This window comes from Monodon monoceros, unplaced genomic scaffold (assembly GCF_005190385.1).
Source record: "Monodon monoceros isolate NGI ecotype Baffin Bay Population unplaced genomic scaffold, NGI_Narwhal_1 Super_Scaffold_16, whole genome shotgun sequence".
In the NCBI taxonomy this organism is placed as follows: Eukaryota; Metazoa; Chordata; class Mammalia; order Artiodactyla; family Monodontidae; genus Monodon; species Monodon monoceros.
Genome location: NW_021703772.1, coordinates 67,188,908 through 67,200,601, shown reverse-complemented (window position 1 = coordinate 67,200,601; position 11,694 = coordinate 67,188,908). Strand labels below are relative to the sequence as shown.

Here is an 11,694-nt window from a genome sequence, read left to right as displayed (position 1 = left end):
AGATCAGGTCTTGAGGGAAGATAAAGAGATCCATAGAAATGTAGAGTTTGGTGTAACTATAAGATATACAAATGGAGAGGTTGAACAAGTAGCCGAATAAATGGATCTAAAGTTCAGAAAGGAGGCACAAGTTTTAAAGCCACTTAAGACGGTATGTGAAGCCATGAGAATAAAGGAAAGAGTCTACATGGTTGGAGTAAAATAAGGAGGGAGGGAAATTAATCCTAGGACATAGCTGAGCATAGCAAGATTTAAGGGATGAGCAAAAAGGGCAACAAGTTTGTAAAGAAGACCAAGAAGAGGCATCCAGCAGGATAGGAAGAATGTAAGGATTTTGTTGACATGGAAAACAAAAGAAGGGAATGGTTCAAGGAGAGAGTGGTTAGCAGCACCAAAGTTGCTGAAAGAGCATGTAAGAAAGGTCTGAATTTTTTCCTTTTATGTGGCCACACAGTTTCAGGGAGGTGGGGGGAATGTCAGTGATTGAGTCACAGCAAGTGAAGAAACGGTGATGCGCAAGAAGGTACATTATAAAGGGGGAGGGCAGGGAATGAGTTAGGGTTGCTGCTAAGGCAAACAAAGGGTGATTTTTTTTTTTAACGATTACAGAAAGTGAAAATTATATCTTAGCTGAGGGCAGACTGCTTTTTGGTTTTTGTAAAACAATCTACATCTACTTGGAAGGCCGAAGCCCAACTCAAAATTTCTGACATTTGTTCCTGTTGTTTGAATTTCCTATTTCTGCTGAAATTTTATTTGCTTGCGTTCCACCTAATGTGGAGCATGGTCCTTTCTCTGGACTTTCTACCACAACTCTCTTCCAAGTCATTTGTATGTGTGGAGACTTCATATCAGGTTTGGGAAAATGAAAGGTTGTTAAATTGTAGAACCACACAGCAAACATCCCAAGAAATATGTCCTCAATATCCATGTTCTTAAGAGTCTTTTTTACCGCCTGGTCTCAGGACTTTGCCAACGGCCATCTTTCTCCTCAGCTTCCAGCCTCCCACCATCTCATTAGGCCCCTTGATTCATTCTGTTGCTGCCTCCCAGTCTACTTCCATGCCCAAATTATCTTCCAATGCAAAATGAAGTTCTCTGTACTTACCTATTTTTTTTTAGCATCAAGCCTTCAGGCTCACCTTCCTATATAAAGAAGTTCTAAATAAAGAGAATTATTTTTCAAAGAATTCCAGTGACATCTGTTAAAATTGGACCTTTGTTACCACATAATTATCACAATCTTCCTAGTTTCTTTGACCCTAAGCCTACTAATAATTTTCAACTCCTCCCTTTGCTTCTCCAGTGTCTGATGACAACACTGATGATTCCCCCCTCCATAAAATCATTTTTTCATGACTGTGGGTCTAGAGCAGGCTCTCCTGATTATTGCCCAGATTATTGCAATGGCTTCTTGATGAGCTCTTTGGTTTAAAAGAGGTAAAAAGACTAATAAAGCCCATTCCTGATTTCAACCAGGTAAAAATGAAATGGGGCGCCTGGCTGTGGCTTTCCTTAACTAAAATGTAAACCACTTTGCCAAGCTTGCCTTTCCAGTCCTATTAGCCATGGCCTTCCCCTCTGTCACATGCCCTGTATACTTCAGTTACAATGAAGCTTTCATTTGCTGAAAAACTCTTAAATTCAATCTGTGCACTTTCCATGCTGCCTCCACTCCCCCTTTGACGACACTGTCGGCTCTTTCTCCAAGGTTTTGTAAATGTAAATCCTACAGGCCTTCCAGGACCCATCTCATTCTTCCCATCATTCAGCAAGTGTAACCAATGTCTCTCTCCCATTGTATTTATAACACTTATCCAGTTTGGCTTCTAGGACACATATTGGTGTATCCAATACTCTAATATTCAATTCTGCATCTCTAAAAGTGCCTTTCACATAATAGGCACTCAGTACATGCTGAAGTAAACTTAACAAGCACACAAGGTGACAGCATTGTTTTCAGCTTCTAATCAGATTGCCAACATTACAAGAGCTTCTGAGGGGAGCAGAATCCACTCTAAGTGTACAACCAGGGACACATTTATTCAGTGGAAGTTTACTAATTTCCCAGAGATATACCATCACCTAGGAGTCCTTTATTCTTCCTCCACTCAGCCATGTGTTAGCTCAATTCCTGTGTTGTCTAGGTGGCAGTCTCTGGAGCAGGTTTTCAGTCTTCTATACTTCCCATCCTATCAATGTTATTTGGGGGGAGGGAGATGGAAAGTATGAGAATCTCAAATCTCACTTTATATTTATTAATCAGCAAGTGGAAGGAAGCCTGGGAGTCTATAGGATCCGGTGCAGTTAGGGACAGCTGTCCACAGAGTCCCTACAGATGGTCTGGGTACCCCCCACTGTACTATAACTGTGGCTACTTCCACAAAAGCAGTCTTATACAAAGGACTGAAACCAGGGCAGAGGCACGATGTATGACGTATATTATGTTGTTCTTGGCAGGAAGGGCAAACAAGTGGTGGCATAGCAAAGATTCTCAGTGGTGGAATGGGCAGTGTCCCAGGGAGGTGGAGTACCTAAATGTACAATCACTAATATAATAAAAGATACATCGATTAAGATTCTAGACCATGTGCTAAGCACTTTACATCAATGATTTCATTTCACACACACACCCCCGCCTCCCCCACTGAAGAAGTGGTGGTGATGGTGATTGTAATACCCTCTACAGAAAAGAAGAAACTGTGATTTGACCAAGGCTACATAGCTACTATGTAATGGCCTGGAATCCAAATCCACAAAGTCTAACCTCAGAGCTATAATCTTAATTCTAGCTTCTAATGCCTTGTGTATCACGTGGGGTCGAATTAGGAACTGTTGAATTTTTTATAATTACAAAGCGAACCAGCATGGTAAAGGACTAGTCACCTGATACCCCACTGTAGAAACAAGTATTTATGCTGGTTAAAAATTCACTCAGATCCCTTTCTCAAATTGGGGGATCTCTGCAATGACGTTTTGGGTCAGTATAGTTATGTGCTCAGTCCAAAGGCTTGCCTTTCTCTTGTTCACATCTATAATTTGTGGTCTGAGATACATGCAGTTAGAGACATTACAAGCAGTGCCCTGGTTATGAGCATGCCTAAGTGTCACAGATGGTAAAAGTGTAGGAGCCAGCACTGGCAGGAGGTGATAATCCCACAAGAGGCAGGTATGAAGGTTTGGTTGAGTGTTCAATAAGTGTTACAAGAACCCTGCATCTCAAGCAAACTACTCTGTGCCCCACTGGTGTGGGTTAATACTGACTGAGAATCAGCTCCTGTATTCCCTACAGAACGTGAGACAGAAAACTAGAGGCTTTATATGGGCAACAGTCAACACAGCCAGGAGACACAGCAGGCCACGCTACAGCAGCCTTTCCACCCGGGGTCCACCTACATATACAATTGTACAGTTATGTTTCTATAATTACTGTGCTTTGAAATTCTATTTATTTTCTGCATTTAAAGACATTCTGTGAGGAGGGTCCATAAATTTCACGAGGCTGCTAGATGGATCCAAGGCACAGAAAAGCTTAAGAATGCCTGGCAATAGAGGGAAGGGCTTTCTAAATATGGAGCCAGCTTGAAACACCAAATTGTACCCATAACCAATGATAATCTTTCCTCTTCAGAGAAATCATAATCCAGGTGATAGTCTGGTATCCCTACCGTAACACAACTACCATATGCAGAGTTGGCACTGTTGGTGATCAGAAGCTAGAGACCCCATGGGCCTCTGATTAACTGATGCTGACCACCACCCTAAAATAGAGCTAAGATAAAAATTTCCAACTAATATACTCAAATCAGTCAGGTCTTTGCACCATTATACATGTGAAACAAGTAATTATTCTGAATTGAAACACTCATAGTTTTTATCTTGTTTGACCTAGTTTTCCTGAATGTTTCAAAATAAATAATTCTTCCATTTAAAAAAACGAAAAAGAACAATGTGGACCAGACCTGCTGGGTTTTTTTTTCTTTCTAGGAGAATAAAGTATACTAACTCCAACATATGAAAAGAATAAAAGAAGAAAACATAGAGCTAATCTGACCTAATCCCACTCTAAAATGGTGCAAGATAGCAAAACTTGGCTAAACCAAAATGAAAAATAATCCAAAGGTAATTCACATTTTTCTTGGAAATCCATTTTAATACTGTACTAACTCTTGATGTGTCTGACACTCTCAGATTTAATTTCATATAAGATTTACATACATACACAAGTGTTCAAAACCCTTTATCAGAAGGAATCAGGAAGGATAATGTCAGCCCTTCCTCAATAATTTTTCTTGGCTCATGCTTTAAGACCAAAATGAGCAATTACGTACAAAATCTGGGCTCCGCAATAATAAATTTAGATTGTGAATGAAGTTAGAGGCACAAATAACAAAGACAAGCACAAATTGGTCAATTTATGAGAGTCTAGCATTTAAAATATTACATTTTCTGATATTGTCAATTTGACCCTCGTGCAAAATAAGAAAATGCATATCAGTTCAAAACACAAAATATTTTTATAAATCAGAAATAAGTCAGAAATAATCAGAGATACTCTACAAGGTTGAAAGGGTCGAGTGTGTTTACCTCTTGCTCCTCTATTTAGAGGTCCTATGTGTCATTCAAGCCTTTGTAGAGACCAGATCGATATTTTATAGCATCAGATTTATGTTCTAAGTTTCAGTGTTTTAAGAATTAGGTTTGCTTTGGCTAAAAGCAAATTGAGTATTTTTAAAATTCTGCCAGTAATTCTTTTTCAGTAATAATTGATTTTATTAGCATTGTATGAATGTTTTCAGATGCTGTATTACCAAAAATGAATAGCTTTTATTTAAAACTACAGTATGCATTTTTGAAATATTGTTCTTAAAAAATCTTCTTAACTTTCCCAAAATGCTGTTATGAGGATCAAAGGGGATGAGCAATATTTTGTATGATTTTAACGTTTATTTAATGTTTTATTTCTCATCTTTTTTTAGAACAATGAATACCCTTCTCACAAAAAGTAGGAAAAATAGAGTTATAAATCCCAACAAAAACTTTCTAGATGGTCTCAGTGAGGTGATAAGGGAGGTGGGTGCCTCATGTTTCCAAAACCTTTTCCATACCGACATTGCCAAGGTAAGATGATGAAAAGGGAGTAGGCAAAGAGAATAGCATGGATTTACCTATTCGGATCTTAATAGATTTTGCATCTTTGATTTTAACATTTTGATCAGGTTAATCATCTAGTTGTATAAGGATCTAAAGAAACTTCTGAAAGTTACAGGGTGGGGCAAATGTGAAATATTAATGTGAAAAATGTTACACTGTGACAGCATGCCATGAGAAAGCATGTGTAAATTATATAAATCCCCTCTATATTTTAATCATTTCCTTAAAAACAAGTAGATAGTTCCAGTCAATCCTTAAGTGAATGAAAAAAATGCAGTGAATAACGGGTCACTAATAGGTACAGTATCAGTGTAAATATTATAGTATAATTAATAATTTAATATGTAGTAAAAGTCATCCTGAAAAAAAATCAATATATCAATACTTCAAAATAATTTTAAGCTGCTATTTCAAAATATGATTTGATTTTAAGGTTATAATAAACTCAGAAAATATACAATTCAAAATAGTTTTTAGTTTTATTAACAGGTTGTGAGTAGCTTCTTTTAATTGTTAACTCAGGTTTTTATCATACTTCTTAAGTTACAAAAACAGTAGTTTATTGAAATTCAGTCCATAAATAATTCATTCTGAGCCCCAACTTTTTTTCATACTTTGTGGTTGAGAATTCTAATGTTGCTATAGTAAATAAGGACAGAAAGATGTTTAAAATGTGCATAATTGAAGAAAATATTATAGTAATGGAAAATCACACAAGAACACACCAGATTTTTTTTTTGGAGGTTTAATTTTAACTAATATTTAAATGATGAAGGTAATGTCAATCCAAATCTTTACTTATTTGTAATGCACAAACTATTTTTTGTAACTTGTAAGAGAAATAGATTCTTTTCACCATGGCAATGCTTTCACCCTTATTTATGGTCTTCCTTTCTCTTGAGTCCTTTTTCTTCAGCAGTTTAACAAGTCACTTCTTGTTTGGCTAAAGTGCAATCCTAGCACAATAATGTTTCAGCTTGCAAGGAAGAACGCCCTTATTGAGTTGATAGAACTCCACCAGCTGGATTAGATCCGTAAATCTTGTGTGCCCATCATCCAGGGTGTGGAACATTTCACCATCATCTTCCACCTGCAACAGGAAAAACAACAAACTGGTAAGAAGGGCAAAATACCCAGAAAGACAATCATATTCTATTGCATACTGCATCTTTAAATGCCAAAATTGATGTGTTTATAATACTAAAGGACAGTGAAAAGAATGTTATGGCATGTCCACTTCTTCTTTGTAACTTCACTTGCATTTAAAAGAAATACCATCTGATCCTAAGGTAAGCAGTGTGGCTCTACTTTCTCTGTCTCTAAATTCTCTTAACGTTCAGTAGTTAGAATAGTAGGATTATTCTGAATCAATACAGTGCACAGTGAGAAACCGGCACTATTCAGTGTAAAAGTAAACAAAAAATTTTAATACTCCCACCTACAGAAATTAATTTCCATTTCTAGTTGTTGTCTACCTAAAGCCTTACTTAATATATTAAAAATGAATATTCACCATAATTTGTATCAGTAAACTGATTGTGGAGCAATCAAATACTGTGTTAGTGGAATGACAGCGTTTTGGGGTTTTTCTGTTTTTGTTTTCTGCAGTGAGATCTCAGGCATTAAGCAATTCATACGTGCCAGGGACATCGCTCACATAATCAATGAAGTAGGGAAGATACTTCACGTGGACTTTGGATAGTTCCAAAAAGAAGTCATTCAAAAAACAGAAAACACTAGCAACTTAGCAATCTGATGTAATACCTTCTTGAAAGTAGACTGAATCTCTGTTCCACACTATCTGGTTCCAATACACAGACCACGTGCATACATACATGCGCACACACACACACACACACACACACACACACACACATACACACACACACACACAAAAGCAGCAGAAGCAACAAAAAAATCCCAAAGCAAGTTGTGCCACATCGAAGCAGAATTACAGAAAATTTTTAAATGTGCTCAGAATAGTTTAAATAATGATCTCCAGTTCCACAGCACCTGTGTACCTATCCATAATGATTAAAAACAAAACTACAAAAAAGCATTGTGGGGACAAGAGAGGAGAAGGGGCTTGAAAATAACGATTTTTAAAGAACCACTAGAGGAATTCAGGAGAAGGAATTTTCAGTAACCTTTTAACAATAGGTGGCATGGGGTCTATACAATATTACCAAATCGTATTTCATGGGAAAAGGGAAATTTAATTTTTGCAATTCCTGTATTTCTTATATTAATTCAGTCTCATAAAACCATTTCTGCCAAACTTTAGTCAAAGCACAAGTTCCCAAATTATATTTAATAAAAGAACCAAAAAAAAAACTAAAGTTTCCAAAAGGTTATGCATTAAGATCATCTCTAATATACGAATATGAAATCACAAATTACTTACTGGTATAATTTGAAAGTGCTTTATTTTTTGTCCATGACTCATTGACAGTACGAAAGTTTTGGGGTTGCTCTGACTATCCCGTACCAAGAAAACTCTAAAGAGAGAGAAGGATTTCAATATTTTTCTACATTTACTCATGGATTTCATAGAAATATAGCCTGTACCAAATCCAGGAAGTATATTCATAAACGTAGCCAGAATTTTCCTTTACTATGTATTCAATGATGGGATTATCCAACATGGTAAACAATATGGTATAACATAAACCTTATACTATAAAACTATCATCAGAGCTAATTTAATTTTAATAGGATAAATACACAGCCGTTTGTCAGAATGCTTGCTCACAATAACCAATATAATGCTATGCTGGCATCAATAACTAGTGCTACGTCCTTTTTCCACTGGGAAAGCTGGGTATTCACATGTAACTCTTTGGTACAGGGAATAAGGCATTAGCATATTGTTATTTTAACTTCTGGGTCATGTTAGGCCCTAAAAAAAGAAAATTATTTAGAGTGAAATAATTTTTAACCCCCTCTTCTACACTGGATCCTTTCTTTTGATTCTGGTTCCTACTATTACATACACAACAGAAAGTGAGAAATTAATATATTCTAAAAAATCAATCCTGAAATCATTTATTAAATGTTTGAGCAAAATATTTTAAGTAAAAGAAACACTCAAACAACATATACTTTAACCTTGAAGAATGCAGCAGAAAAGCCTCTATAACAGGCTAGAAAAACAAGACATGGCCTAATGGCCTGAGAAAAATGCTGCCAGGCGTGGATTCTTATTAACTGGCAATTCAGTGCATAACCAGCTTTATATTAATTGTTGGCAAACAGACTGTGCAAACAGTCCCCACTGGTGACTCCAATACTAATCTCACTGTGCCTGGGCGAAGAGACAGCCAAATCTGAGCCATCACAGATGTCTGATGAGATTATCCATTTCATCTGTGCTGTGTGAGATTCCGACATTACATCTCTAGGAGATGGGACAAAAGGGAGTTTCACTGGTCAATCAAGCTTAATTCTCTCCCCATTCCTGAGTAGATCACCACTACCACCTAGTGGATTGCCTGGCATCGTCACATCTTTCCAAAAGAATACCCCAAATAACCCATTTTTTAATTAAAAATTTAAAAAAATAAAGATACTGTCATTCTTTATGCAATTATTTCATTCAATTTACAAAAAATGGGCTCAGAAGTAAGGGAAATTATAATCCTCCAAAACATTTTGACAATTCTTTGTGATTTATTTCTTTTCTTGGTCTTAGATGGTAATTCTGCTGATTGCTCAGATTTATATCTGAAAAGACCGTGTTCCATGCAGAGAAGTATATTGAAATCTTTTCTTATTTAGAGTCTACTGAAATGCCGACTTGCTATTAATAATCTTCCATGTGAAGGTGCATTTTTATCCAAATGTCAGTATTAAATCACCTTGAAATTTTGCCATCATCTTAAGCCAACCCATGAAGATATAAGATCCCATTACCACTTGTTTAAATTGATGCTGGTTTTATTTCTCATCCAAACCTCAATACAAGCTCCTTAACTTGTATTGCATTTGGGAAGAGAATTCAGCTAGTATTATAGGAAGTATTGATATCTGAAATACTGAGTAATCTGAGAAAAAGAAAATTCTTTAGATCATAAATCTTGCATAATAAATTTTCTGTTTCTCCTGTCTCTTCTGTGGTATCCCACTAAAAGATAACATGAGAACAGTCAAAAAGTACTGGTTTCATAGGTTTATATTCCTTTAAACTGTTAAAATTTAGAGAAAAGAAAATAGGGATGTAAACAGAAAGAAAAAAATAAGACAGTCTAAATATGTAAAAACAGCTTTTTACTTTAACACACCCTGCATCAAACCTAAAAAAATGTATAATACGTAAGATAGTGTCATGACACAAACCATACTTTGCAAACATATTACTCGTTCAAATCAAAATGTTGACACGCCAAAACAAGTTCAGTTTTCCCCCCATCAATTAATACCTGAGATGCACAGAATGGGTAATATTAGTGATCACTGGTTAAGAGCAGAGCATCCTGTTCAGCTATCTTCTCCTTATGCGCAAATACTAAGCACACACTATGTAACAGGAACTGTATAGGTATTGCTAGGATTCAATGACAACCATCCTTATAGAATAAAGTCACTTCTGTTTTAATAAGCTGAAGTCAAAACTCTCTGTGTGTGTTGAATAAGTCATTACTGATTATAGGAGAAATCAAAATCAGTGCTACTCAAAATCAAACTTACCCATCCACTAGACCTTGCTGAATGATCAATCGCTGAGCTTCCTCTCTAGAAATTTTGTGGTGAAACCATGGTTGGGACCGGTGGATAGCTGAAGCAATAAAGTGGAGGAATACAAAGGTTTGTTTGAAATGATCACAATTTAATTATGCGTACTTTCTACCCTAACCCCTCAATGACTACATCTAAATGCACATCTTGCCACCCAGTTAGTCACACTGAATATGCAGAGACATACCCATGTTTGTGGCACAGCTCTGTGAAGATGCAGTGGGGCTACCATGAGTGCCCAGGCGTAAACATCCTTTTTTCTGTGCAAGGAAGTGGGAAACAAATTTTAACTTTCGGGGAGAAACAAATTCAAATCATAAATATTTTGAAGAACATGAAGCTAATTTGTACCCTCCAAGCTAGTCCTTCTTCAACTGCAACTGAAAGGGCTTCAGTGGGATTTTCTATAACTCTGCTTTTCTGGCCTGAGAAGTCCATTGCTACCAGGGAATTCTCTGATATACTTCTCTGGAAAAAAAAGCACATTTTTTACCTTGAAAACATCTTTGAAGTTACCTTTCAGTGCTTTGCTGGCAGTACGTTTCCATTTTAGGATGTGGTTCCAAAGGTGGCTAGCAGGAAATTAAAAAGTTAACAATACATATTCAACAGAAAATGGTGCTATAAAATATTTTGGTTAAATAAGTTATACAGTTATTTGTTAAGGTCATTGAATTAAGTGTTGAATAAAGAGATTAAAAGCTTTCAAGGTAAGCATGTCTTTCTTCTAAAGCAACCCTATCTCTTCATATTTAGAAAAGAATAACCTTTCCTGTGGCTAAGAAGATCCATCACTTCCAAACTCACCTCTCTATTATGGTTTGAGATTCATCAATGACCATTTAAATGTCAAATCTATCTACTTATTAAGATTCAAGATACACTAAAGCTGTAACAGACTGACTTACATCACTTCTTTAGAAACAAATAGTACCCATATTTTATAACCAACAATATGTATTTTAAAAGTTTATCACATCAACTTTTCTCTCACTTAGAAAATGAAATTTAGTGAAATAATTCAGGTAACTCCATAATACTAAAATTTCTAGGATTTAATACGTGAATGTTTTTTCATCTTGTGAGCATGAACATGGCAAAATGAGAGCTTCAAAAATAAGTCTGAGTGACAAAAGAAGAACTGATATAAAAGGAAGACATACTCTGTAAACAAACATGATTTTAAACAAGTAATAAAGTCATCTTTTTTGCGAATTACTTTTTGTATTCATAGTCTCTGAAGGTGAAAATAAAACATCCAAAACCTGGACCTTATTTTTATTTTTTTCTTTGTTTAGGGCTCTACTTTGTAACCATCTTTCAAAAAGTGTGCCAACCCAAGTCATGCATCCTAAAAAAAAAACAGTTGTCAGAATCTTCAGTTATGAGTGTCACTCAGCATGGGGAGGGGGAAGGGTAAGCTGGGACGAAGTGAGAGAGTGGAATGGACATATATACACTACCAAATGTAAAATAGATAGCTAGTGGGAAGCAGCCACATAGCACAGGGAGATCAGCTCGGTGCTTTGTGACCACCTAGAGGGGTCGGATAGGGTAGGAGGGAGATGCAAGAAGGAGGGGATATGGGGATACATGTAAATGTATAGCCGATTCACTTTGTTATAAAGCAGAAACACACCATTGTAAAGCAATTATACTCCAATAAAGATTTTTTTTAAAAAAAAGTGTCACTCAATTTATAAGAATTAAAACTCTTAAAAGACAAAACATCCAAAACCAGCATGAACAATGTTTAATAGTTTTTCCCCACTCGTCATTAATAGAAGAGCAACACAAAAACCGGAG

General features: G+C 36.2%; 1 protein-coding gene across 4 annotated transcripts in view; it reads right to left on the bottom strand.

Moving 5' to 3' along the window:
* Nucleotides 1-4,182: 4,182 nt before the first annotated feature.
* GRB14 (growth factor receptor bound protein 14) overlaps nt 4,183-11,694 on the bottom strand; it is a 125,306-nt gene continuing 117,794 nt past the window's right edge. Inside the window, exons 9-13 of one of the 4 annotated variants that reach the window (XM_029225878.1) lie at nt 10,240-10,356; nt 10,076-10,148; nt 9,841-9,928; nt 7,559-7,652; nt 4,183-6,244 (exon numbers count right to left, since the gene is read on the bottom strand). In XM_029225878.1, coding sequence (XP_029081711.1) covers nt 6,098-6,244; nt 7,559-7,652; nt 9,841-9,928; nt 10,076-10,148; nt 10,240-10,356 — 519 coding nt within the window. In that variant the 3' untranslated portion in view covers nt 4,183-6,097. The remainder of the gene's footprint in view (nt 6,245-7,558; nt 7,653-9,840; nt 9,929-10,075; nt 10,149-10,239; nt 10,357-11,694) is intronic. The other 3 variants (XM_029225879.1, XM_029225877.1, XM_029225876.1) reach the window with 3 other exon arrangements.